This window comes from Nicotiana sylvestris, chromosome 11 (assembly GCF_000393655.2).
Source record: "Nicotiana sylvestris chromosome 11, ASM39365v2, whole genome shotgun sequence".
Classification (NCBI taxonomy): Eukaryota; Viridiplantae; Streptophyta; class Magnoliopsida; order Solanales; family Solanaceae; genus Nicotiana; species Nicotiana sylvestris.
The window spans coordinates 108,514,382-108,541,860 of record NC_091067.1 but is presented as its reverse complement, the minus strand read 5'-3'; the positions used below and the strand labels follow the sequence as shown (position 1 = coordinate 108,541,860).

The window sequence follows — 27,479 nt, the reverse complement described above, 5'->3', positions numbered from 1 at the left end:
CATATCTCTTATATATTGTTGTTATTTTTATTACGCATTTTTATGGTACTAATATATCATCTCCTATTGCTTTTTTGAGCCGAGGGTCTCCTGGAAACAGTCTCTCTACCCTTCGAGGTAGAGGTAAGATCTGCGTACATATTACCCTCCCCAGACCCCACTTGTAGGATTATACTGGGTTGTTGTTGTTGTTGTAGTATTACATAAGAAATATATTACTCTCATAATATTTGTTCTGGACTATAGACATAATAACTGATAGGAAAAATAGATGTGGATTTATCAAAATTCCATTCCAAACTGTGTAAATTAAGTAGGCGTTTGGACATAAAAATTATAATTTTGGGAAAAAAGTAGTTTTTGAAGTTAAGTTGAAAAATGGTAATTGGAATTTGAAATTTTGTTTGGACAGACATTTCACTTAAAAATATTGCAGTTTGAAAAAGTGGTCTTTTGAAAAATTTATTTAAAAAAATAAATTAAAAACTTATAAAATTTCATGGACAAACTCGTTTTTGAAAAAAAAGTTGGAAAAAAAAAATTCTATAGACAAACGGGTGGATGATTACAATTCTGTTCGATACTAAAGTGGATTCCTTGATGTATTTATCAAGACTTGTACTCTCTCGCTCTCTCAATCAATTAGCTACAAGAGTTATGCCCATATATCATAAAACTTCCAACTATCATACTTACTGTATTTAATTAAACCATTCTATACACTGTAGCAACACTCTGTAACAGCTACCAATAATATAATTGTCATGACCAAAGCTTAACTAGGCTCATCATTCAATAACTCAGTGGAGACTCAAGGTAATTAATCTAGTTGGTTGACTATTCGCTTGTTCGATAAATATAGCATAGACATTGGAGCACGTTGCGATTTCAGTTTTATAGATTTCGACCATTTGTCACTCTCCACTTGGAAGCAGTCTTGCACATAATGATAAAGCTGATAATTTGAAATCACTAATCTCGATAAATGGGACAGGCTAAGTATCTTTCTTAGATTTTGTATTAGAGGTAGGCCAAAGTATCTCTCGCCTATAACATAACTAGGAAATGGAAAGTTGATTATGTTGTCTTGTCTCAACCTATTACAGAAGAAAGAACAATGTTATGGTCCAATCCACCTCTTCATAATGATGGTTGCTTAGATACTATAACAGAATTTAATCAGAGATATGAACCACAATACTACTAGTCAAATATGTGTGTCATTTCTAATTCTAACGGATTTCTTTTTTAGTTTATAGTACAGTAATTAGTTTTCAATTGATCCAACATTTATCACGATGTGCATTGAACCCGAGACTTTGTCCCTACCAAATCGCTGCAACCATTCATCATGGGTGTACTTTAAGAAGAAATTAGCCTCGTTAAATTAGAAGCCCCGTGTCTTTCATTTGTCTTGTTTAGTACTCGCTTTGAAGCTTGATTAATCCGGATTCGTGACGGAAAGTCCTATTTAATAAGTAGTCTCACCCTATGACAGAATTTTATTTTCGAAATTTAAGTCCGAAATTTCTAATTAAGGATGACAGGGTATTACCTATTGCCCACTCGAACCTTTTTGTTAGGGTTTAATAAACTCGCAAAGAATGAAGTTGTTCAAGCTCTTAGCAAAAGGGAAAATAATCGAGTGCATCTAAAAACGAACACAAAAGAAAGAGACACACACTAAACACTATGACAACGTGCAACACATGATTGTCCTAGGAACTTTTCTGAGCAATTGGACAATTCCTAGGTATCAAATAGTAATACGTCTGATTATGTTGAAATTATTTTCCGTCTTGTCACCCAGGGATGAGGGTAGAAACCAAAGGGAGACAAAAAGCCTTTTAATTGAACCTCTAGATTTAGAACCATTCTTCCTGATATATAATCTTGTTTCAGGTCTGTACTTTCTGGGTTCTATTCCTATTCCCAACTATTGTTCGTTGATTAGAATTAAAAAGTCAGTGTGATACACAACGTATGTAGGGTCCGAGGAAGGGCTGCTCTAAACCCCATGTAGACAGCTTACCCTAGTGCAAGCAGTAGTGTTGCTTCCACGGCTCGAACATGTGACCAGTAGGTCACACGGAGACAACTTTACCGTTGCTTCAAGCTCCCTTCTCCTTGATTAGAATTAAAAATGGTTAAATGGTGTACTACGAACAATAGCAATAAGTCTCAAGCATGCACTTCATTATTATAGCTTAGGCACTTCATCATCATACACTTCAAGAAGAGCCTTTACAGAGAGGTGTAAGCTTCGGCAATCTGACTGTGAATACTAATTAGTAGTAACACATAGGGCAGCCTTCATTCCTTCAACACAAGCCCTGGCCCCATATCTGGTTCTCATAATCAGGGTAAAAAAATAGGCTTGTTATAATATCCTAAATGGAAGAGAAAATATACAATAAAACCAGCTTCTGCATATGGTGAAAACAACAAGAAAAGACCAGACTCAACGGCAACTAGTTGCACTATTTCACTCCAACAGGCTCCATCCGAATTATATTAGGAATACAAGAAAATGAGAGTGAGACAAGTTCTGGTCTCACCTACAACTTGAGCCCATGACACAACCGCACCTATATAATTTTAGTGGTCACACTATTCAACTGATGTACATGGCACACCAAGAGAGTGCCTTGATTATTGATACCTTTTTTTTAAGCTAATGCATGTTACATGTTTGATTATTGATAATTAAGGGTAACTCCAGAGAGTATATGATGCATCAGAATATTCAGGCAACTCATCGTAAGGAGTCGTCTTCATCCTAGGAGGGCTCACAAGCATTGCCTCCGCCATGTCAACTAACAATCTTGGCATACCAAACACTTCCTCTTCATCAAAAAACTCTTGTCCCATTGCTCCATCTCCAACTTCAGGTTGGCACTCTGCCTGATGCCGCGCTTCTTCGCGTTCCAGTTGTGGCGCTCTAACAGCAGCAGCATTTGCAGCTGCCGCGCGTATGTCTGCTGCTGTTAGCGAAGCTGGCATAGTATATGAACACATTGAGCCCGGGAAGTTCAACGGCGTATCATGACCTTTTAATGCCAAAGCTGCAACATCATATGCTGCAGCTGCCATCTCTGGTGTTGGATACGTGCCTAGCCATATTCTTGTAGTTTTCCGCGGTTCACGTATTTCTGATACCCATTTCCCGTTCCTCTTGCGAATTCCTCTATAAACAGAATGCCTCCCCTGTTCTGACCTGTTTGATATAGCAGCACTATTACTAGGACAATGATTGCTCCACATTTTGTGATGTGTTTGATGAAATTTGCACAAAGAGAAAGGGTTGGTTGTTAAGGTCAAAATTAGGACTAGCCATGCATTGAAAAATAGGTTGAGGGGGTCTTTGGGTATACTACTAGTTTGGGAATTGGGCTATAAAAAGAGGAGGAGTTCAATAGGCGAAGCGCGGGGAATTCGCGGACCCCTCCTATGGGCATACGTGGCTAGGGGCACTTATTAATGTAGTTTAATCTTGACATGTTTCTTTTGTGCCCACACGTAATTGGGGAAAGCTATAACCTAGCTGTTAAATGCTCAGTTTATAGTCCAATCAAAGTACTTGTGTGATAGCATCACTAAAGTGATAAATTTAATGTTTTTGGTTATCTTACTATTAGTATTGTTATGTCGAGGAAGAGGCAAACCTGAAAATAAAGAAAATAAAGAACACTAAATTTTAATATGGAAAACCCTTCAAATCGAAGGTAAAAATTACGGGATCACAAAGATCCAAAAAACTCCACTATAACAATAAGAGGGTTACAAAAGTTCTCCAAATTGGCTACACAACAAGTGTCAAACACGGAACAACAAGAGCAACAACAAATCAATTGAAGAAAGAGGAGAATCCATAAAAACGAAGTTGTTGTTCGAGGCTCTAAATCAGATGATGCGAGCCTACAAATCTGATCTTCACCGTTCAAATCCAAGACCAAGATGTTATGAACACTCAGTAAAAATTTCAGCCCGATCCAACGGTTAACGAATCAGAAAACGTAATTTGGATATTGGCTGGTCAGAATAAAAATCTGCAGCAAAACAAATATTTTTCTTCTCTCTTCTCTCTTGACGAAAGCTCTCTCAACAACTACTCTTATGTGTTTAAGTCTTTCAAAGACTTGTATCAATGAGCATAGAATAATTCTCCAAGGTTGTCATATTTATAGATTATGAGTGGTGCTTTCTCTTAAAGCCAAAACCCACTCAAATTAGGAATAAACCGAATCCAATTCCAAATAGAAATGGACACCAAAAGAGAATAGGATTAGACCATTGGACCTTTGGCTGGACAACATGGATATGTGCCCAACAAACTCCCCCTCAGGCAAGGGGCCAAATGTGTCTTCAAATAGAGGAACTACGGACAGGCTTCAGGCCTGCCAATTTTCTACAAAATTCATGTTTATCTGCAACCACCGCCTTTGTCAGCATATCCGAAGGATTTTCATCAGCGTGTATCTTCTCAACTTCAAATAATTTCTCTTCCACGGCCATTCTTATCCAATGATACTTTCTATTTATATGTGTGGTCTTAGAATGAAAAGTGGAGTACTTGGCATGACAGATAACACTTTGATTATCACAAAATAAGATTTACCTTGGTTGCTCAAAGCCAAGATCATTAATAAACTCTTTCATCCATAATAGTTCTTTGGCACCTTCTATAACAGCAATATATTCGGCTTCTGTGGTGGATAGAGCTATGCACTTCTGTAATCCAGATTGTCAAGAAATAGCTCCCCCTACAAAAGTGATCAAATAACTGGAAGTGGATCTTTAATTATCAAGATTGCCTCCTAAATCAGAGTCTGTGTAACAAACAAGTTCAGGCTTGCCATTGCCAAAGCACAGCTTCAAATCTACAGTACTTTTCAAATACCTTAATATCCATTTTACGGCATCCCAATCTTCTTTTCCAGGATTAGAAATGAATCTACTAACAGTACCAACGGTATGTGCAATATCTGGTCTAGTGCAAACCATAGCATACATCAAGCTACCAACGGCAGAAGAGTAAGAAATAAGAGACATCTTCTTTTTTCTCTTCATCAGTAGATGGACTCTGACTAATACTCAATTTGAAGTGTTTAGCAAGAGGAGTACTAACCACTTTTGCATCTGTCATATTGAACCTCTTGAGTACCTTCTCAATGTATTGCTTTTGGGACAAAAATAACTTCATTCTATCTCTGTGTCGGTGGATTTGAATGCCCAAGATTTTCTTTGATGTCCCCAAGTCCTTCATCGCAAACGATTTGCTCAACTGCTTCTTAAGGACTGCAATTCTGGATTTATTCTTGCCAACAATAAGCATATCATCCACATAAAGCAATAAAATAATAAAATCATCACCAGAGAACTTCTGGAAGAATACACAGTGGTCTGAAGAAGTTTTCTTGTACCCTTGTTCTTCTATGACAGATTCAAACTTCAAATATCATTGCCTTGGAGCTTGTTTCAATCCATAGAGGCTCTTTTTCAATTTGCAGACATAATTTTCTTTTCCCTTAGTTACAAATCCCTCAGGTTGCTCCATATAAATCTCCTCATCTAAATCACCATGAAGAAAAGCAGTCTTGACATCCATCTGCTCAACCTCTAAATCTAGACTTGTGCCTAAGCCTAGAACCACACGAATAGAAGACATATTCACAACAGGGGAGAAAATTTCATCAAAGTCAACTTCTTTCTTCTGGACAAAACCTTTAACAACTAACCTCGCCTTGTATCTAGACGCAGAGGTAAGGTTATCTTGCTTTATTCTGAATATCCATTTGTTAGATAAAGCTCTCTTACCTTTCGGCAATTTCACTAACTCATATGTGCCATTCTCATAGAGAGACTTCATCTCATCTTCCATCGCTTCGATCCACTGATCTTTGTGAGTATCTTGCATGGCTTCATCATAATTCTCAGGTTCTCTCATGTCAGTCAAAAGTACATACTCTTTAGGAGCATAGCGCATGAATTTTTTCTTCTCCCTTGTAGATCTTCTAAGAGAGGTTTCAGGAGCATTCGAAGTAGTTACCTGTGTAGGAATTGGTTGTTGATCAACCACAATTTCATCAACTGGAGCATCCATTACATCTATACCATGATGATCATTTTGATCTTGATCACTATCTCCATCATTTTCTTGGGTTCCTTCATGTACAATAGGTGCCTTAGCAATTGAAACTGGATCAATATCAACTAAGCTCTCATTACTTTGAGAATATATCTTCTCAGCTTTGTCAATATCTTCAATAGTTTGGTCTTCAAAGAATATTGCATCGTGACTTCTAATAATTTTTTTGTCAATTGGATCATAAAAACGATACTCAAACTCATCTTGACCATAACCGATAAAGATGCACTACTTAGTTTTGACATCTAGTCTTGATCTCTCATCTTTAGGAACATGCACACAAGCTTTACACCCAGCAACTCTCAGGTGATCATAAGAAACATCTTTTGCAAACCAAACTTTGTCTGGGACATCACCATCCAAAGCAACTGTAGGAGACAAATTGATAACATAGGCAGCCGTGTTAAGTGCTTCCGCCCAAAATGTATTTGGAAGTTTAGCCTCTGAAAGTAAGCATCTAACTCTCTCAACTAGAGTTCTATTCATCCTCTGCCAAACCATTCAATTGAGGTGTCTTGGGCGGAGTTTTCCAATGACAAATTCCTTTTTCCTTGCAATTGTTATCAAATGGACCATAATATTCACCACCATTGTCAGTGTGAATACATTTTAATTTCTTCCCCATCTGTCTCTCAGATAAGACCTGAAATTCCTTAAACACGCTAAGTGCTTGATCTTTAAATTTCAAAGGATACACCCAAAGCTTACGAGAATGACCATCAATGAAGGTCACAAAGTAAAGTGCACCACCTTTTGAATTTACTTTAAAAGGACCACACAAATCAGAGTGTACTTGCTCCAATAAATTGGGCTTTCTTGAGGGAGGATGACTATGAAAGGAAACTCTTTTCTGTTTGCCAGCTAAACAATGGATACACCTTTTCAGCTTTGCTTGTTTCACTCTAGAAAGCAAACTTTTCTTAGCCAAACACGCAATCCCATCTCGCTCATATGGCTCAGTCTTCGGTGCCACAATTCTGATAAAGTATCACTTTCTACCAGATTTATGGAGTCATTAAGAATAGAGCCTTGTGTCATATATAATTTACTAGACTTGACTCCTCGAGCCACTACTAACGAGTCCTAATTAACTTGTTACTGGACCAAATGATAATTCTGCACCACAATCTAGCCATTGGGCTCCAGGATAAGCCCAACAAGGAGAAATTACATCCAGGTTTGTACCCCAGAATTGGCCAGTCGCAGACCTTGGCCCAGGTCCAAACGTGAACGGAATTAAAACTAGACCTGGGCCCGCGTCAGAGGAGCTGAAGCTCAAACTGTCGGAAACAGGCCGTTGGGCCTTGATCTTTGTACCAAGCAAGCTTAATTCAATTAAAACGAATACTACTGAATTTGCTTCAAGCTATTCCATGTGCCCTCTATATTTTGTAACAAGTAAGAACAAGGTATACCTACTCAAATTAACAAGCACTGATCATTTTGATTCCAATTTTAAGCTTGGGTTATGCCTAACTAATGTATTACCACAATATTCCGAAGGCAATGGAGTGATTAACGACTGAGTTGAGCTATCAAGCACACTTCACCAATTTAAGTGCCTATTCCCTGATCTTAAGCTCAAATCACTGGTGTCAAAACTAAAGTGTTGCACTTACTAAATCAATTATTAGGTCCGATTTTTACATTATCATGATCTACATTCTGATTTCAAAGCCAATTTTAAGCTGTAATGAATAATTATGACATGAATTCAAGATACACTACACTAAAACTACTATGCAGAATGAACAAATTCTAATTCAAATTTAACGGTCCAATATCGTTCAAAGTCCAGGTTATTACACATCAAATCTGATTTGCCTCAAACAATATACACACTAACTAACATTTATCTAGCCATCAGTGTACGACACATAGAGAACATGAACATGCTGATCTCATTTCTATTTCAACACCTACATCAAGGTAGTTTTGAGACGTGTACCTGGGATTTACAACAATGAAGAAGAAAGAGGAGGATCAGCAGAGCAGTAGCAAACAGCAAACAACAACAAACAGCAACACAGTGACAGAACAACCCAGTAACAGATTTAAAAGGAACCAACAGAATTCCAGCAACACCCAATGAAACAGTAGCAAATAACCAATAACAAACTCAGAAAAACAGTTAAAATTCCCAGCAATACCAACAACAACACAAACACCCAGTAACTGACCCCAAAACAGCTTGATAGCAACCAAATATCAATCAAAACACAAGCAGAAACATCCCTGGAATTCAGTAATCAAGAAAAACTCGAAAATACAACTCCACAGTTAAAGCTGAAACTCTTTTTAGTTTCAATGGGATAGCACTAGTTGAACTAGACTAGCTCTTAAAATTCTCTTCTAGTTTTCAGAATGTTCAAACCCTTAAGATTTCCCGAATCTTTTCTCTTCTAAAGTCTGCCCAAAAGAACAGCCAGACCAGCCTCCAAAGGTCCCCCTTAATTCTGTCCAGACCCCTTTTTATACCAAAACCTCAGCCCATTTCCAGCTCTAAGGAGCACTTAGCTAATTAGGAAAGTATTTCTGCCCATGATATTCCCTGACAACCACTACTACATGTTTTTTCTCTTTTTTAATCCAAGGTTATGGGTGACTTAACTTATTTAATCAACTTCTCATGCCATTAAACCTTGTTCCCCACTATTACTAAACAATTCATTAGTTTATTGGTACTTTAATACCCTACTGTCAGAACATTCAACTTAAACCAATTTCAAACCTTTCAATCCCAAAATACCCTCCTAAAGTCCTTGAAATTACTGACATGCCCTAAACCTCTTAATCTGATGGTAGAACTCAATAAGTTATAACATTAACAACTGATTTCTAACTGATCACTAAAGTACTACCGCTATAACCAATTCACAACCAAATTCAAACAATGATTCAATCAGAATTGAAGCAGTATGAATCAAATTATTATCAGGTTATTCTAACATTCAAGCATGTAAAACGAATCGACGACACTTATCCAATCGACTACACGAATTACAACACATACAATCAGTAGCAAATCAGAATCGAACAGGCACACAGGTGATTCGAGTCGTATTGATAGAAACAGGGATTTATAATAAAACTTAACTAATCGACGAAACTCATTCAAATCGATTATATAGTTTATCACATACTTGACCATGACCAGAAAAAGTTTGACCAAATAAAAGGTCATTGAAGAAGGACAGAATTAATCGACAAAAAAGAATTGAAAAATCAATAAAACTAAACTAAACAAATAAACAGATATAAACAAATACAAAATGGAACAAACAGGAAAGGAAAAATACCTCAAGAACTCGGAAAACTGGACGACCCTGACATGGACTATGACTCGGACCTTTTTTGAGGTCGAACGAACCTTAATCGAGTGTTCTCAACTGAGAACACTTCGACTAAGGCCCACTGGACACCCAAATTCCTTTAATTCAGACAAAATCCAGCCTTTGGTTTCTAGGGTTCTTGGGGTTTGATTTGGGGTTCGAACGGTTTTAGCCTGATTCGAACCAAACCAAAGGTGGTTTGGTAACGAGGGAGGTCTGGGGGCGTCATGGTGTGAGTTTGGGGCTGGTTGGGGTAGTTTCAAGTTTTGCTCGAATCTTCGATTGAAGATTCGAGAAGCTACAGGCTGATTCGAGAAAAACGGATAAGGGATTCGTGTAGAGGGTGGTTAGGTGATCTAGGGGTGTTAGTTTCATGGCCAACGGCATCGTTGCCGCAGGCTTTCAGGCGAAGGGGTTTCAGGGCGGCTAGGGTTTTAAGGGGTCGTCTGAGAGAGACGACAGAACAGGGGGTATTTGGAAATGAAAGGGGGTAATGGGTCAGGGGTATTTTGGTATATTAGATTGAGGGGATTAATAGGATCAGTTAAATCAGTGAAGATCGACGGTCCAGATTAGGTTAGGGGTCAAACGGGGTCGTTTTGGTTAAGTACTGAGGCGGGTTTGGTTCGGGGTAGACGGGTCAGGTTCGGGAACGGGTAAGGGAGATTGAATCTCAATTGTTGGATCGATTTAATCCAACGACCTTGATTAAGAGTGACCAAACGACGTCGTTTTAAGACGTCTCTGGCCAGGCCAACTGGACCTGGTACATGGGTGATTTGGGCCTGATTTTTGGTCCAAAAATAATGGCCTAATCCGATTTTCACTCTTTTCTTCTTTTTCTTTCATTTTCCTTTTAATTCCCAAATACCAAAATTCCTAAAATAAACTGTAAAAAAAACAAAATTAACTTAGAAAATACTAATTGACCTTTAACAATAAATATCTCACCAAAATAAAATATTAATTACAAACAAAATCGGGCACTTGGACATTAAATGCGAAAAATACAAAAAATATGTATTTTTTGTGATTTTCTTTATTTTAAAACCAAACTATGGTTAATTAATTCCTAATTGTAAAAATAAAAATCCTAAGTGCACATGCAACGTGTATTTTGGTATTTTTCAATTAATTAAAACAAGATAAACATTCACAGACAAAAATAATTATCCAAAATGTCACGCAAAATTCTCAAAATTGTACTCAAAGGCAATTTGTTTTATTTTTTGATTTCTTTTGGAGTAGTTTTCGTGAAGCAAAAATCACGTGCTCACAGCTTATTCCTAACATAAACTGTAAAAAACAAAATTAACTTAGAAAATACTAATTGACCTTTAACAATAAATATCGCACCAAAATAAAATATTAATTACAAACAAAATCGGGCACTTGGACATTAAATGGCAAAAATACAAAAAATATGTATTTTTGTGATTTTCTTTATTTTAAAATCAAACTATGGTTAATTAATTCCTAATTGTAAAAATAAAAATCCTAAGTGCACATGCAACGTGTATTTTGGTATTTTTCAATTAATTAAAACAAGATAAACATTCACAGACAAAAATAATTATCCAAAATGTCACGCAAAATTCTCAAAATTGTACCCAAAGGCAATTTGTTCTATTTTTCGATTTCTTTTGGAGTAGTTTTTGTGAAGCAAAAATCACGTGCTCACACTGATCATCAAAATTAACTCTCATTCTAGATAGCTGATCAAAAATGCCCTGAAAATCATTTATGTGATCAAGGATAGGGCTGTCTTCCTTGTATTTAAAGGTCATCAAATGCTTTAGCAGAAATAATTTGTTGTTCCCGATTTTTGAAGCATAAAGAGTCTCTAGCTTTTCCCACGATGATCTCGCATGTATCTTGTTCATAATATGGTTGCGAAAATTATCTTCAACCCATTGTCGTATATATCCACATACTTGTTGGTGCTCGAAATCCCAATCTTCATCGGATATACTCTCGAGTTTATGAGCTGAAAAAATGGGTAGATGCATCTTCTTCACGAACAACAAGTCTTTCATCTTGCTTCTCCAAATATTATAATTTCTCCCATTTAAACATACCAACTTGCTCATATTCGCCTCCATTCTGTAGCAACCTGGATAAATAACCAAGGCTCGGATACCACTGTTATGTCGAGGAAGAGGCAAACCCGAAAATAAAGAAGATAAAGAACACCAAATTTTAACGTGGAAACCCTTCAAATCGAAGGTAAAAACCACGGGATCACAAAGATCCAAAAAACTCCACTATAACAATAATAGGGTTACAAAAATTCTTCAAATTGGCTACACAACAAGTGTCAAACACGGAGCAACAATAGCAACAAGAGCAATAACAAATCAATTGAAGAAAGAGGAGAATCCACAAAAATGAAGATGTTATTCGAGGCTCAAAATTAGATGCTACGAGTCTTGAAATCCGATCTGCATCATTCAAATTTAAGACCAAGATGTTATGAACACTCAATAAAAATTTCAGCCCGATCCAACGATTAACGAATTCGAAAACATGATTTGAATGTTGGCTGGTCGGAATAAAAATTTGCAGCAAAACAAATATTTTTCTTCTCTCTTCTCTCTTGACGAAAGCTCTCTCAAAAACCACTCTTATGTGATTAAGTCTTTCAAAGACTTGTATCAATGAGCATAGAATAATTCTCCAAGGTTGTCTTATTTATAGATCATGAGTGGTGCTTTCTCTTAAAGCCAAAACCCACTCAAAACAGGAATAAATCGAATTCAATTCTAAATAGAAATGGAAACCAAAAGAGAATAGGATTAGTCCATTGAGCCTTTGGCTGGATAACATGGGCATGTTCCCACCAACTATAGTTAGAAATTTACATAGGAAATTAACAAACACACATTTAGTAACTCTTTTTTTGATTTATGTCAGACCTTGATTTATCTGTAAACAATTGAATATTCGTCTCATTATTGAAATTGTCTTGGTTATAACAAAAAAAGTAGAGAATATTGGTAGCATTGTGTACGTGTAAAATCGGGGATAAAGTTAATTACCTCCGATTTCCCGATGAAGAAACGAGGAACAACGTGATTCAGCACTGACTCGAGTAAGGCCGAGGGTGCCTATAGATCGGAGCTCGGGGGTGGATGAATGATACGTTGGGAATCGAGCATGGCCAAAAAATGGGAAGAATCAAGCTCGAGCGAAATGAGGAATCGGGGTTAAAGGGAAGATGGTTAAAGAGGAAAAAAGAGGAACCGAAATATCCTCCATCATCTAGATATTATAGCATGAATCACGTCCGGTATTAATTGTGGATCGTATTTTCTTAAGAAAAAAGAAAGAAAAGATTTTCACCTTATTTATGTCAGACGTTGATGTATATGTAAACAATCGAATATTGGTCTCGTTATTGAAATTGTCTTGGTTTTAACAAAAAGAAAGTAGAGAAATTGTATGGGTCCAAATTTGAACAACCCCGACCGTTGATGAATACGACGAACGATGAGATCCTCGTAGCTCGACATCTTGCAGAGAACTACCTTAAGGCGAACAAGAAATTGTACGACCCTTGCAGCGGTGCAGGCCCATTAGGGGACATTAGGAATATCTTTCCGAATATTCCCTGTAACTTGTCTTTTAGAGCTTAGAAGGGTGTTTGGTCCTTATATATATATAGCGTAAAACAACCTTGTAAAGGCCAGAACACTTTTCCTAACACATAACATTTGTTGTAAACTTGCTTACAAAAGCGACTGAGAGGATTATCGTTAAAAGGGGTTTTTGGTCTTGATAAAGAATGCTCATTACTCATATTCTCCTTTTCTATCTTTTGTTCTAGAGATTATTATACTTAACTAAGATTTACCCCTTCATTTTCTATGATTGATTTATTTAAAAAGGTTCCGATATCTTTTGAGTCAAACAATTTGGCGTCGTATGTGGGGATTTCTATAGCTGAGATCTTAGTTTCGTCTAGATTCTTGAAAGAAACAATCACCTCTTCCTAGCCTCACAAAGGCCAACAATGGCATGAAAGGGAGAAGCAAGGCTAAAAGCAATAGTAGGTGTTACGAACAACCTCCTGAATTCCCTCAACGAAGCCGGTAGGGAAGACAACGAAAACGCAACACCAAGTGCTACACCTGAGGGAGAGATCTCACCCCCCACACGAGAGCTTAACTGTCTCGCGCAAGAGGGAAACCTCAACATCCGCAATAGAAGAAACACCACCGGTCATGAAAAGGCTATTAGACGAATGGTTGACAAACACTTTGAGAAATATACTCGAGAAACTCGTTCAGAGGGATATCGAAGGCACAATACCCGCAAAACCGCAGTTGTCGCCGATGAGCCAGAAACTCCACGACAGGTAACACCCATACTGTCATTGATACAAGCAAGGATGCACTTGCGACCATCTTAAAGAAAATGGAAGAGATGGAAAATGAGAACAAAACACTCCGCGACCAGATAAAAGAGCATCATGAAAGGGTTGATAAAATACCGGGCGCTCCGAAGTTGCTACCAAAACATGACGTAGGCCGATTCGTCGAACAACCAGACAGCGAAGGGGCAGCTCCCCACTCTATTCTGAAAACCTTCAAAATGCCGCCATATTTGAAAACATATGATGGCAGCACGGACTGGGAGGATCACTTAATCTATTATGTTACTGCAGTAAAAGGTAACGATCTATCAAAAGTACAGGTGTCGTCAGTGATGCTGAAAAAGTTTGGCGAAACTCTGACAGGGGGAGCGTTGACATGGTATTCCCAACTACCCGCACGATCGATATCAACGTTCGAATAAATGGTAGATAAGTTCGTTACTGCTCACGCGAGAGAGAAAAAGGCAGAGGCCAGGGTAAATGATATCTTCGCCGTCAGGCAGACGACAGGCGAGGGACTTTGAGATTTCCTAGCCCGATTCAATAGGGTAAGGATGAGCCTACCAAACGTGTCAGAAGGGATGAAAGTAGCAGCCTTCTAAAATGGATTAAACAGAAACGGGTCAAAAACAACCAAAAAGCTGCTAAGTAGACTCATGAAGTACCACCACCACCACGTGGGAAGAGATCCATAATGCCTATTACGCCGAAGTGAGGGAAGATGAGGATGATCTGAATGGCCCGATCCAGCGACTAACATCGGTCCAAATCGAAACAAGGAGAGATCACCGCAACGATGGCCGAAGGGATCAACTACCTCGCTTCAATCAAGAAAGGCACCAACCCTATATCCGAACATCTAACCCACCTACTCCACGACATACAGATGTCGTGCCTCGACACAGCGCACCACCCCAAAATGAAAGAGGTATGCCTCCACTGTTATTTGCTCATAACTTTTGTGTTTCTCCTTCAAAAATAGTATACGCACTGGAAAAGCTTGGCATAAAGGTGCAGTGGCCGCAAAAGATGAAATCGGATCCGAGAACCAGGAGATCGAACATTCTGTTTGAATTCCACCAGGAAAGGGGACACAAGACCGAGTACTGCATAGGTCTACAACAGGAAGTGGTAATAATGTTAAACCAGGGATACTTGAAAGAACTGCTGAGCGACCGAGGGCGAGTCAACTTCGCTTGTGGACGTGATCAACCTCAAGGACCTCCAAAACCACCATCATCAGCTCGTACCATACAAATGATCATTGGCGGCGGCGACGATACGATAATCAACCATGTGAAATTCACCACCACACATAAACTCAAACGGACAATTGCCCACGAACGGTATGACAACCTCGAAGATAGTATCATCTTCGATAAGTCGGATACCAACAGTTTGTCTTTCCCTCACTATAATGCTTTGGTTATAACTTTATGCATTGTGGATACTGACGTAAAGAGAATAATGGTGGATGACGGAACTGGCGCGTGTATTATTCACCCACGAATTCTCATGCAGATGAGGCTCGAGGATAAAATAGTATCGCATTGCATAACACTAACAGGTTTTAATAATGCAGTGGAACGAACCTCTGGAGAGGTAGTGCTACCCGTTCTGGCAGGAGGCGTCACCCTGGAAACGATGTTCCACGTCATGAACTAGGAAACAACCTACAACGCCATCATAGGGTGCTCATGGATACATGCCATGTGAACCGTCCCGTCAAGTTTCTATCAAGTAATCAAATTTCCTACACCATGAGGGATATTTAACATCCGAGGCGAGCAACGCACCGCCCAAGAATGTTACTGGATCGCCCAAGATTACACGCACACCAAATAACTAAAAGGGGCAAGTGCGGAAGCATAACAATCAGCCATATTGTGAACCAAACCCGACGTACAAATAGAGGCTATCAAAGACCCTGATGTCATAGAAACTTGCAAGGCAACCGTAAAGTCGACATGTATTTCCTATGGGATCATGATCAAACCTCAAATGTAACATCCCAATAGCCAAGGCCATCGACAAAGATATGAGTTCGACCTCATTCAAACTACGACGGGATACTACTTCGACGATAGTTCGAAGCAACATCCCAATGGACAAGGCCATCGACAAAAATATGAGTTCGACCTCGTTCGAACTACGACGAGATCCTACTTCGACGATAGTTCGAAGCAACATCCCAATAGCCAAGGCCATCGACGAAAATATGAGTTGGACCTCGTTCGAATTACGACGGGATCCTACTTCGACGATAGTTAGAAGCAACATCCCAATGGCCAAGGCCATCGACGAAGATATGAGTTCGACTTCATTCAAACTACGACGGGATCCTACTTCGACGATAGTTCGACGCAACATCCCAATGGCCAAGGCCATCGATGAAAATATGAGTTCGACCTCGTTCTAACTACGATGGGATCCTACTTCGATGATAGTTCAAAGCAACATCCCAATGGCCAAAGCCATTGACGAAAATATGAGCTCGACCTCATTCGAACTACAACGAGATCCTACTTCGATGATAGTTCGAAGTAACATCCCAATTTCCAAGTCCATCGACGAAGATATGAGTTTGACCTCATTTGAACTACGACGGGATACTACTTTGACGATAGTTCAAAGCAACATCCCACTGGCTAGGGCCATCGATGAGAATACGAGTTCGACTTCACTCGAACCACGATGGGGTCCCGCTTCGACGATCGTTCGAAAGTAGCACCTTAAAGGCTAAAGCCACTGCCAAAAGAAAAAGAATCGACCTCACCCGAAAGCTAAATAGGCCTGACAGTTCAACAGGTACCCCGGATACCATAGATATTGCAAAGATCATCACTGAATCGACAAAACAAATCATACATTACATCAAAATTAGACCTATCTTTACAAACGGGCTCAAACATGCCCCTTACAAAAGTCCCAAAATAAAAAGTAAGTACAAATAAAAAGTTACACGTCATTCCCGATTGGGCACGCATCTTCGTACCAAGAGTCAGAAGCAAGATAATTCGTATTATCAGAGTTGATGTCACCCCCGTCAGGTGTAAGAGGGTCGTACCCGCATGCCTTTCGAGCTACACAAGTTTTGGCATGCACGACCTGAACTTCTGCGTCAGTTGCCCTCCCTTCGGCATGAAAAGCCTTGTACACATCAAGTTGGGCCTCAGCATGGACCCACAACTCATATAAGTGATGAGGCACGACCGGATCGGCCGAGGTGCGAGTCTTAGAAGGTTGTGAGCGTTGACTTGCATCCTCCGCTCTCAGCGAGGCCACTTGTCCATTCAACACAGATAGCTCTGCCTCTAACTCCTTAACACGCCCCTCAAGCCCCGCGACCTTAAGCTTAGAGGCCTCCTTCTCCATGGTTAGCTCCAACCTACAAACACAGAGGGTATTCTCCAAGGCCGCCGTTCTAGAAATAGTTGTCGCCAGCTTATCAACACCAACGCCCAGTTCGACCTTAAGCCCCTCAACCCCCACCGCCTTCATACCTAATTCAGCGGTCAAACTGGCTACCTTTGCTTGTAAATCAGCATTCTCGGCCATCACCCCCTGCTTAACTCAAGCTCATCCTCTTTCACCTTAAGGGAGGCCTCAAGTTCGCTATTGCGAGCGACAACCTTCATAAGCTCCTCATCTCGCTCCCTTAGCTCCTCGACCTTGCGCGCTAGTTGGTCCTCCCTCTATTTGAGTCCTTCGTAGAACAACTAAAAATCAGGGTCCTAATTATATATATCGATCATTGCACGATGCTTAGTGCGATATTGTTGATATTTGGAATACATCTTCCCATAAATGGCTGTCCTCTTCTTTTCCCGATGCTCGTGCTCGGTCTCCATGATAAGGGCCTAACAAAAAAAAGAGCAAGTTAAAGACAAAAACACAGGTCGATAATCACGACGTAAGCCCAAGGGACGAAAAGGGAAATAAAAGCACCTACCCGTAAGGCCATACCGGCCGTTCTGAGACAACTCCATGTCGCTCATCGCCCTAAGCACCTCACTCATAGGGGAAACACATAGAGGCGCTAAAAAATGCCACTTGATCGCAGCTCGGCAACAAGTTGTAGTCCCCCGAGATAACTATGTGACGATCAGATCCTTCCACTCTGACCTCTACGTGAGTTTGGTGACATACAAACTCGCAAACGTCCTCCGGGTCGACATCTGAACCTGAGCCTTCATCTTTGACACGTCGGCCATAAATGTGGGAATAGGTGCCATCTGCGACGTCCTAATTCTATCAGCGTCCACGGCCACATCCTTCCCAAGTTCCATTCTCCCCCTTTTTCTAGACAACAACTCGTCCCCGTTAGAGGATTCATCCAAGAGATACGGGGTCGGTACTGAAGAAGCCTCCTCCCTCACGACCATGTCCTGAGAGGAACCTTCTACTTGAATCGGTTAAGGATGACCACCTCGAACAGACTCATACAAAGTAAACTACATTCCTCCGGCAGTGACGACCTGTCGGAATGCAGGGACTAGCGCCCTCCGCCTGGAAGCTCCTCGACCTGTCATCATTAAGAATCGTATCAATAGACGACGACATATAACCGACAAAGCAATAATGGGGGAAACATTTACCGGATGGAATGCTCGGGCCATAATGTTTTATGAAGGCGGGCCAATCTCGAGTTTTCACTGTATGGAGCAACAGACGGGCTACCCAATCCCTTATGCCAGCAATAGGGCGGGGCGGACGTCCCATAGCTGCAAACAAGAAATAAACAAACACTATAATGAATATAGATGAAGGAAGAGTAAAATGAGTGGTGACACTTACGAGTCTCGTTCCACTGCTCCGGGAACCTGGCGGAGTCAGAAATAATGTGTTCAGTTTTGACATAGAAATACTTATGCCAAAACTTGCGACTTGCTTGGTCATTGGTCCAATCACCAGTCCTTTTGTGCCACGGTGCCTCAAATGCACCATAGTACCCCTGTGGAAGCTGGGCGAGAACAGGTGCAAGAAGTGATGGATAGAAACATCGCATTCTGCCAACTCCGCATACTTGGTCAACAACAGAAGTATCTTGAGCGTATATGGTGAAAGTTGTGCCGGGCAAACTTGGTAGAACCTACAGAACTCTTCCGCTAATGGGAGCAGGGGAAAAGAATAGCCAATCACGAAAGGATACTCGTAGAAAGCGCAATACCTAGGTCTGTGGACCTCTAAGAAATCCCTTCCCGCTGGAACCATGTCAACATGAGCGGGAATGCCATACTTTGCACGAAGAGCGTCAGTGTGAACTTGTTCCGTTTCAGAAAGTACGGGGGTAGGAGTAGAAGGAGGATCTTTGAGGAAGTCGCTTCGAGACATGGGGTGTCTCGGCAGTAACTCCTCCACCATAGGAAGACTATCCCCTTCTTCTACCACCATATCCTCACCGCCTGAGAGGGGCGCCATGGACAACGGGGTGCCCTCAGAAACCCCTTCACGAGATCGATGTGATCTTGGCATGTTTCGAAGAAAGATATGTTAACGCAGCAAAAAAGAAGAAGTTATGAACAAAGAATAAGAGGAGAAGAAACAGAAGGCTGTTAAGACAAACTCGGAGGAATGAGGAGGGGTAATCAGAAATGAAATGGCCAAATTTTTTTTGAAAAAAACAAACCCTCCACCTATTTATAGGATTGGGTGGCGCCAGAATCGAAGCGGAAGGTCGTAGAATGGCACCGAAATCGAAGCAACAACCATCAATCCCTCTCTCGGAAACACGCATAATGATGCGTACGTGAAGATAACGTCATTTTCCGGTAAAGTGCATTACCTGGTGTCTTGCTAAGCACGCTGACCACCCACCATTGGCCAGGCCGTAACGCCTCGTACGGTCAAATTTCTCCATAAGAACGCATGATGTCCGCTCATCGAGGACGCACCAAGTTGCAACCTGGACAAGCGGAGGGACTAACTGTATGGGTCCAAATTTGAACAACCCCGACCGTTGATAAATACGACGAACGACGCGATCCTCATAGCTCCACATCTTGCAGAGGACGACCTTAAGGCGAACAAGAAATTGTACGACCCTTGCAACGGTGCAGGCCCATTAGGAATATCCTTCCGAATATTCCCTATAACTTGTCTTTTAGAGCTTAGAAGGGTTTTTGCATATATATCGCGTAAAATAACATTGTAAAGGCCATAACACTTTTCCTAACACATAACATTTGTTGTAAACTTGCTTACAAAAGCGACTGAGAGGATTATCGTTAAAATGGGTTTTTGGTCTTGATAAAGAATGTTCATTACCCGTATTCTCCTTATCTATCTTTTGTTCTAGGGATTATTATACCTAGCTAAGATTTACCCCTTTATTTTCTTTGATTGATTTATTCAAAATGAGTCAAACTGAAATAGTGGTAGTATCTCTTAGCTTAGTACATTTATAATTTTATAAGTTTCGCCTTTTTGTAATGGGAGCCAAATCATATGACTATAAAGTTGGAATGGATCTTTTTCCGTTACTATATAATAATACAGAAAGTCCCCATGTAAAATGCGTGCTTTTGAAACAATCAATTAACCTCCAAAGACACAAACACTGCACATAAATTCTAAGTGAAAAAATCCACATTAATTACACTAAGCATATGTAACGTGACTTAATTGTATATACATTGTTATGTATTTTTAAACAAATAGTTACCCTCCTATACTATAAAAATTCTACAAAATATTAGTTTGGATAATATCTTAATTGAATTAAGTGTTTAGGTTCGAAATATTAGATAGATCCATAACTAAGTATCACGAAATGTAATGTACAAATTAAATTACATGTAAAAAGTTTCAATTAGTTTATGAAATTTAAGAGGACAAACAATTTTTTTGAAAAGTTATTACTCACGCCTTTAATTAAAAAAGAAAATAGATACTTTCTTAAATAGGAAATGACAATGGAACAAAAGTAAAAATAAATAGGAAATGACAACATATTACTTAGTACGTGATGAGTACCATTTATTAATATAATTTTCTTGCAGTTAAACATTTAAGCTGCTTGTATTTTTTAAAATCAAAATATTTTATTATATAAACATTTCTCATTCCTTAGTTTAGTTGGCTTATTCATTGTTCTGCTTGAAATTTTCTTAAATTTAGTTAGTTAAATGAACTTCCTTTCTGGAAACTTTTCATTATATTATGGGTTTAATTTTATTTTATTTTTAAAAATTAAAGGATGACGTCATCATATTTGCATAAGATTTTCATAATATGGGACTATCAACAACAACAACAACAACCCAGTGTAACCCCACAAGTGGGGTTACACTGGGACTATAAGTGATTGATTTCAAAATATAAAAGGTGTATTTGCATTGTGTAGTCGTATTATGTGGGTGTTTAGTGTAAATAAAATAAAAAGACTAGCTCATTTGCTCTTCAACGTACCCGCTCCAAATCTGCTGAGGCCCAAAACGGCAAATCAGTTTAAACTTTCAAGTTTCAACAGATTTTCCACCATACGACTGAATTAGCAATATGAAAATTCAAACGCAATTGCTGGATTTGGCTTGGGCAATAATAATGGAACCTCCGTTCTCATCGAGAAGAGTTGATACAGAAGATCACCGCGAACTGAATTTTGGAATTAGAATCCCTTGGTTTGATTGTAATCAGTAAGTTATTATTGTTCATCAGCCGAGTTTCTGTTTTAACTGCTTAATTTGTGGATTTGATTCCCTTTGAAAGTGATAGGGAGGAGATATTGCTAGTAAACTTGTCTCCATATCAGTTATGTAGATGTTCTTACCGGGGTTTATAATGTCACCCATTGCAATAAGATTTTGGGTTTGATGCTCACGGTATCACATTCTTATTTTGATTAATTTCATTTTCATAACCAGTCTTCTCTTTACCTATTCTATTGTTTTGCCCCACTCTCCCAATTCTGTCCATTGTGCTACTAACTCTGCCCCACTCTTCAACCTGTTGAGTTATTTCACTCCTTTTAAAAAAAAAAAAAATCCATTCTTTACGTATTGTAATGTTTTGGGTCCCTCTCTGCATCAATTCAGTCCACCGAGCAACTAACTCTGATTAACACACACTTCTTAGCCTGTTATGCCTACTTTCTTTACTCCAACTATATTCTTCTACCTGTTGAGTCATTTCAGTTTTTAAGAAAAAAAAAGGAGTTAAGATATGCGTGTGGAAGAAGTCATGAACTGCAATGCTGAGATTCTATCATTTATGTAAACTATAAATCTTATTTCTTGGAAACGATCACATCCGCCAGACTGCCTCTTCGTTTGGCAGCATGTTAATCATTTTGCTGGCACTATAATCAGTGGCGGAGCCACATACAGGTAAAAATAATTTTTATATATCTTTACTATGTATTGAATATCTCTTTTCGTCTCCTTGAGCCGAGGGTCTTTTGGAAAAACCCTCTCTACTCCACCGGGTAGGGGTAAGGTCTGCTTACATAGTTAAAATCCTAGCCACTTTGGCGCCCTTAGTTAAATTTTGGCGCCCTTAGTTATAATCCTAGCTCCGCTACTGCCTACCATTTTCTCTTGATGTAAAGAGATTATTGTATTGACCCCGCCGGCCATGTAATCCTAACCATTTTTTTTAGCATTTTTCATTGTTTCTTCCAGTTGCTCCTTATTATGTCTGTTTGCTTCATGTTGTCCCACTCTTTCATGTAAATCTTCCCAAAACAGATGATGATTCTAAACACGTTAACTCTGTCTAGTCTGTTGTTTCCATTGTGGCAGAGTTTAAGGCTGGCATGAGGCACACATCTCATGATGATGATCTCAAGCATCCCTTATAAAGACATGTTCTCTTTGCGGGGATTGGGTTCGTTGGTGCTGTTGATCGCAGCATAAACTTGGGTAAGTACTAACCATCTATAGGTGTGTATATATGAACAATGATAATCATGAATTCTCTTTTATATGAGATGGATAGACCTTCTCTTATAGTTGAAGGAAGAAAAGTTAATTTGATGATTTTGTATTCACTGTCTACATTATAGAGCGGATGGACCTTTGGTCTGACACGTTAATCAGGAAAATTGATCCTTTATTTACTTTTTAATTTTAGCATTCTCATCCTTTTATTTTGATTGTCGTACCTTTTCTTTGTGGACTGGATTTACTTATGATTGGTCTTTGGTCGCTAGATGGTCTTGGGATTAGTTTCACAACCACCTTATCTATGTTCTTTTCTTGGTTCTTTCCTCGAGCCTTCTGTATTTTATTTTCAACCTGAACAGCACAACTGGTTTTATTTCTTTTGCGATTTTCTCTTCTTTATCTTATTGTTTGTTGATTTTGTTCGAACTCAATCTTCTTCTGTTTCAGCAAAATCTTACGTTCATCTAACTTATGTCCCTGACGAAGATAGTGTTAATCAAAGTCTGGAACTCCCCCATACTGCACCTCTTGCCAGAATCCCTCTTCTTTGGATTATCTGTCATTTCGATTCCACCCAAGTATTATTTTGTCGCCTTTGCCAAGTTGATCCCGATTCATTCCTTAGCCGCATTAGCTTGTGTCTTATATTGTGTAGCTACATTAGGGGCCAAAGAAACTCCAGTTACATAGAGTCAATAACTAAGAGTCTAAGACAGAGCATCTCATCTGTAAAGATGTCAGGGAAGATTGTATAATAATACTCATACTGGAGCCGCAGAGGTCTCAACTTCCGGAACATAATCAGATAGCCACTTCAAGTTACATTTCAAAGCAAAAATGGAGCCAAAATTTCACTAAGGAGATTTATAATATAAAAAAATAAACACACGAAGAAGCCAAGGGGATTCAACATATAGTATATATACATAAAAAGATTTGTTTGCCAATCTACACTATGTTATTTTCCAACGAAGGGGTGTCAATTCGCTGCTGCATCAAAGCATTCAATCTTTGCAATCTCATGAAACACAAGGAATAATCGATGTCATTATCCAAGTATGACAAAGACATACTCGCATCAAAATAATTATCTCAATATTAACTTTAATTAGGATAAAAAGAAAAACATTAAGTAGGATCTGACTAACACCACTATTTCTAATTGCACCAAAATTAAGGTTTCCTTTGTTAGAACTTCACCATTAGAGTGAATCTACAATTCTACACCAAGTTCTCATAGTAATCTTTAGTTGTAAATTTGAATGCAAGATAGCTCATACATTTTTATTTGGTTACTGGAGAGATCTGAATTCTAAGATTTCCTGCTCCAGTTGGGTTCTTACAAGGAGCAAATGTGAAGTTTGATTAGATGTTGGGCTGTGTCAGATTGTGATTGAGTTGATTGTACGCTTGATAGTTGACCTGTGTGACCCTTAGCGATGGGCTGATAGTCCTTCCCACCCACCTTTGGCTGAGTAGTATCATTGCAGGTCAAGCAAAGCTAATCATATGATTATGTATGCCCTGAGCGTTCCCTCTTACAGGAACTAGCTGATTTCTAACGGTGTTTTCAACTGACCGAGAAGCTGTCAAGACATTGGAGATACATTGACTAGAAGTCCTTGAACAGTTAAAATTTTTAATTTTTTAATATTCAGTTTCTCAACTTAGAGGTCATTGCAATCCATCAAAGATAGTTCACGCAATTTTGTGGGAAGTAGTTTTCAAAGACAGTTCCTTCTCTTTTGGAAGGAATACTTCTGTTGAAAATTCTCAACAAACGAGGGTTTTTATAGGGCTTCCATTGGTCGAATTACTTCGATATCTCAAAGAACTGGCTGTAGAATGGCTATTTTCAGAATATAATAATTTTTACGAAGCAGGGTGATCAAAAGCTCGACTTCTAATAGAGGAAAATGCGTTTTCTGATTAGTGATTTTCGCTAGAGTTTTCGATGGATGGCCGTCGGATATTTAAAATATCACCTGATCAGTCACCATTTTCTCCATTTAGTAAAGAAAATCTAAAGACTGTTTCCCTCTTGTCCCCATAAACATTGCCACTCACCACTCGTCTCTCGTGATCGGCAACTAGCTAGTAACTCTTCATTCCTCTGACTGTTGATTCAAATCTATTTTCCATTTTCTTGTTTCTTGATTAGACATTTAAGAGAATAATGTTGATAACATGTTTGATATACTGATGCTTTGTCAATATTATGTAAATTGCTCAATATTATGATTGGAGCATTCTTGTTCTAGTTTCAGTATTCTATAAGATTCAACAAGATGAGCTTTCTTTTAATGGCCATATATATCAGATTGGCTATCAACTTTTGAGTATAGAAAAGTTTAATGTTTATCTCAGTAGAGTTGCATGGCTGAGGTGGGCTGATGAAATACAAATTCAAGGTGGACTTGCCCATGAAATTCAAAGATATAACACTGCAGTGATGTAATCTGATTCATTATAGCAGTAGAAAGATGAAAAACTATAGTGATGAAAATTAGTTAATGTCTTTATTTGTCAATATTGCTTCTCAGATGGAGGGATTACTGGCTTTAGCTTGGAAGTTTGGTTTGCAATGTCTTTTGCACATCCAGAAGTCCAGGGGGAGCTCTGGGCGGAGACGACATAAGTAAGTTTACAATTCAGTCAGAAATTTCATTTTCTAATCATATATGATTTAGATGTGTTGTTCGATGTGTTGTCAGGTTGTTTGATGCGTTATATAACTCTACCGAAATTTTGCAGCGAACCTCGTTATTTTGATATGTTATTTTATAATAAGGAAAACTAATGCACATTATAGGATGAAGTTACGCCCAATTATTGGATAACCTTTGCCGAAATTCCCAAAAGATATCTTACTCGTCTTCTAAGTTCTAACTTATTCCGAATATTTCGTTAGACGATGAATCTAAATGGAGTTTGGAGCAGCTTAGGATAGGTTGCTAATGTACATTAGATAGATTGTATTCAGTAGACATATATTTGATGTTTAATACATTATTTCAGCATTCCTTAATAGCAAATTACCTATATTTTTGTGTTTCTAAGAGGCATTGAGCTTGCAGTATGTCCATTAATTTTAAAAATGCCCAATGAGGTAGTAAATTTCTCAGTTTATCAATGGTATACCATTATTTTCGAGGGGAAAACAGTAAAAAAGGGACTAAAACTGCCAAAAACCCATATTTTTGTACGGCGAAACCATTGAAACATTAATCGTGGAGAATGTCACAGTTTTTGACTGTTAAGCCGTTGAAAAGTTTCTTATTTGCAATCATCAGTATATTCCGATGGGAAACTCGCTGAAAGTTGAGCAAAAGTTTCCCGTCCACAATTGTTGGTGGCCTGTATGTTGAAAATATTACTCCCTCCATTTAATTTTATATGAACTTGTTTGACTAGACACGGAAAGACTTTTGAAATTTGTGATCTTACACATGCCACGACATTTGTATGGTTATAAAATTTTTGGACCTTGTGGTGTTAAACATGTTATGACAGTTATGTGGCCGTAAGATCATGCCTTTAAGGGTAAATTTAGAAGTTTAAAGTTAACTTATTTTCAAATATAGAAAGAGGTCATTCTTTTTGGAATAGACTAAAAAGGAAAAGTGTCATGTAAGGTAGAATAGAGGGAGTAAATGTTTTCATGGTTCTTTGTTTTGTCTGGCAAGTTGTCGAAAACTTACCAAATTGGCAGATCCTCTATGATTATTCTATGTTTTTGACCGTCAATCCACTGAAAAATGATTGTTTTCTCATGACACAATATATTCGATACATTTATATTTGTATTCAATTTTTAATAAAAAAATCCATTGGAAAATGATATCAATTTTTATGTTTTCCGGCAGGTGCACTGTCAAAGACTATTGCCAAACATCACATCCTTTTAACCTTACTTTCGTCGGGCAATTTCTCCTTTTACATTGCAAAAGCCTTTGATAATTTTCAACCCTTGATCAAAAAATCTTTTAGATAAGCATTATTTTGAAGGAAGCTTTTTCTAGGAATAAACGTCGTAAAATTTTAGTTTTCCGAGGATTTTCCGGCGGTTTGGGTTGTTGAAAAATTGACCAGTTTCTTGTAGTGTGAGCCTTTAGAGTGTCCCTTTCTACACAATTGAGGATTGAATGATTGACACAAAATATTACTCCATCCCATTTTATGTGAATATGTTTAACGAGACTCATTTGCTCACAATATAAGAAATTAAATAAGACTTGACTTCTAAGCCATACACAAAGTACCAGACTTATCCTTTTAAGTAAATGGTGGTGAGAGTTTCACTCTGTTCATTTTCTCTCTCCTTATAAAAAATAAACTTTTATATTAGATGGGTCATAACAAGTCATGTCATTAAGATAAATAGAGATGCTAACATTATATAGGTTCCAAAAGAAGAAGTGTGTCATTCTTTTGGACTGACTGAAAAGGAAAGTGTGTAATAAAATGAAACTGAGGGAGTAGCTACAATATCAAGGCTGTTTGCGTTTCAGTTGACCACATTATTTAGATCCTTCCCTTCATCTGCCGACTCTTGGAAAGAAAGAAGGGTAGAGTTTCGCTTATTTTGTTTCCTCTCCTCTCTTCTTCTACTTCATGCTTTTCAACAGTTAGCAGACGCACCCCCGCACCAAAAACTTTAAAAAAAATATATAAATGAGATAATATAGTTAAGTATTAAAATTCTTATTGACAAATGTTAAATTTACTTCAATTTTTTA

General features: G+C 38.6%; 2 protein-coding genes across 14 annotated transcripts in view; one reads left to right on the top strand and one right to left on the bottom strand.

The window, feature by feature from the left end:
* The window catches only part of LOC104222185 (two-component response regulator ORR24-like), a 61,805-nt gene that overhangs the window by 16,902 nt on the left and 17,424 nt on the right, over positions 1-27,479 (top strand). For 7 of the 13 annotated variants that reach the window (XR_011403662.1, XM_070162640.1, XM_070162643.1 and 4 more), the window contains 2 exons: positions 22,597-22,716; positions 25,284-25,378. The exons of 1 other annotated variant lie outside the window; for it this stretch is intronic. Coding sequence is in view for 10 of the 12 variants with exons in the window: in XM_070162640.1 (XP_070018741.1) it covers positions 25,284-25,378 (95 nt within the window). In the remaining 2 variants the exon portion in view is untranslated. Of the gene's footprint in view, positions 1-21,203; positions 22,183-22,574; positions 22,717-25,283; positions 25,379-27,479 lie in introns of those variants that run through there. 5 more of the 13 variants (XM_070162646.1, XM_070162644.1, XM_070162647.1 and 2 more) reach the window with 5 other exon arrangements.
* Positions 2,170-3,383, bottom strand: LOC104218283 (ethylene-responsive transcription factor ERF025-like). Its single transcript, XM_009768737.2, has one exon. It carries the CDS (start codon positions 3,262-3,264, stop codon positions 2,707-2,709), a length of 558 nt encoding a protein of 185 aa, XP_009767039.1. The 5' UTR covers positions 3,265-3,383; the 3' UTR covers positions 2,170-2,706.

Excerpts from the sequence above, each read along its gene's own strand:
- LOC104218283 (XM_009768737.2), bottom strand. The coding sequence starts at position 3,264 with ATGTGGAGCAATCATTGTCCTAGTAATAGTGCTGCTATATCAAACAGG.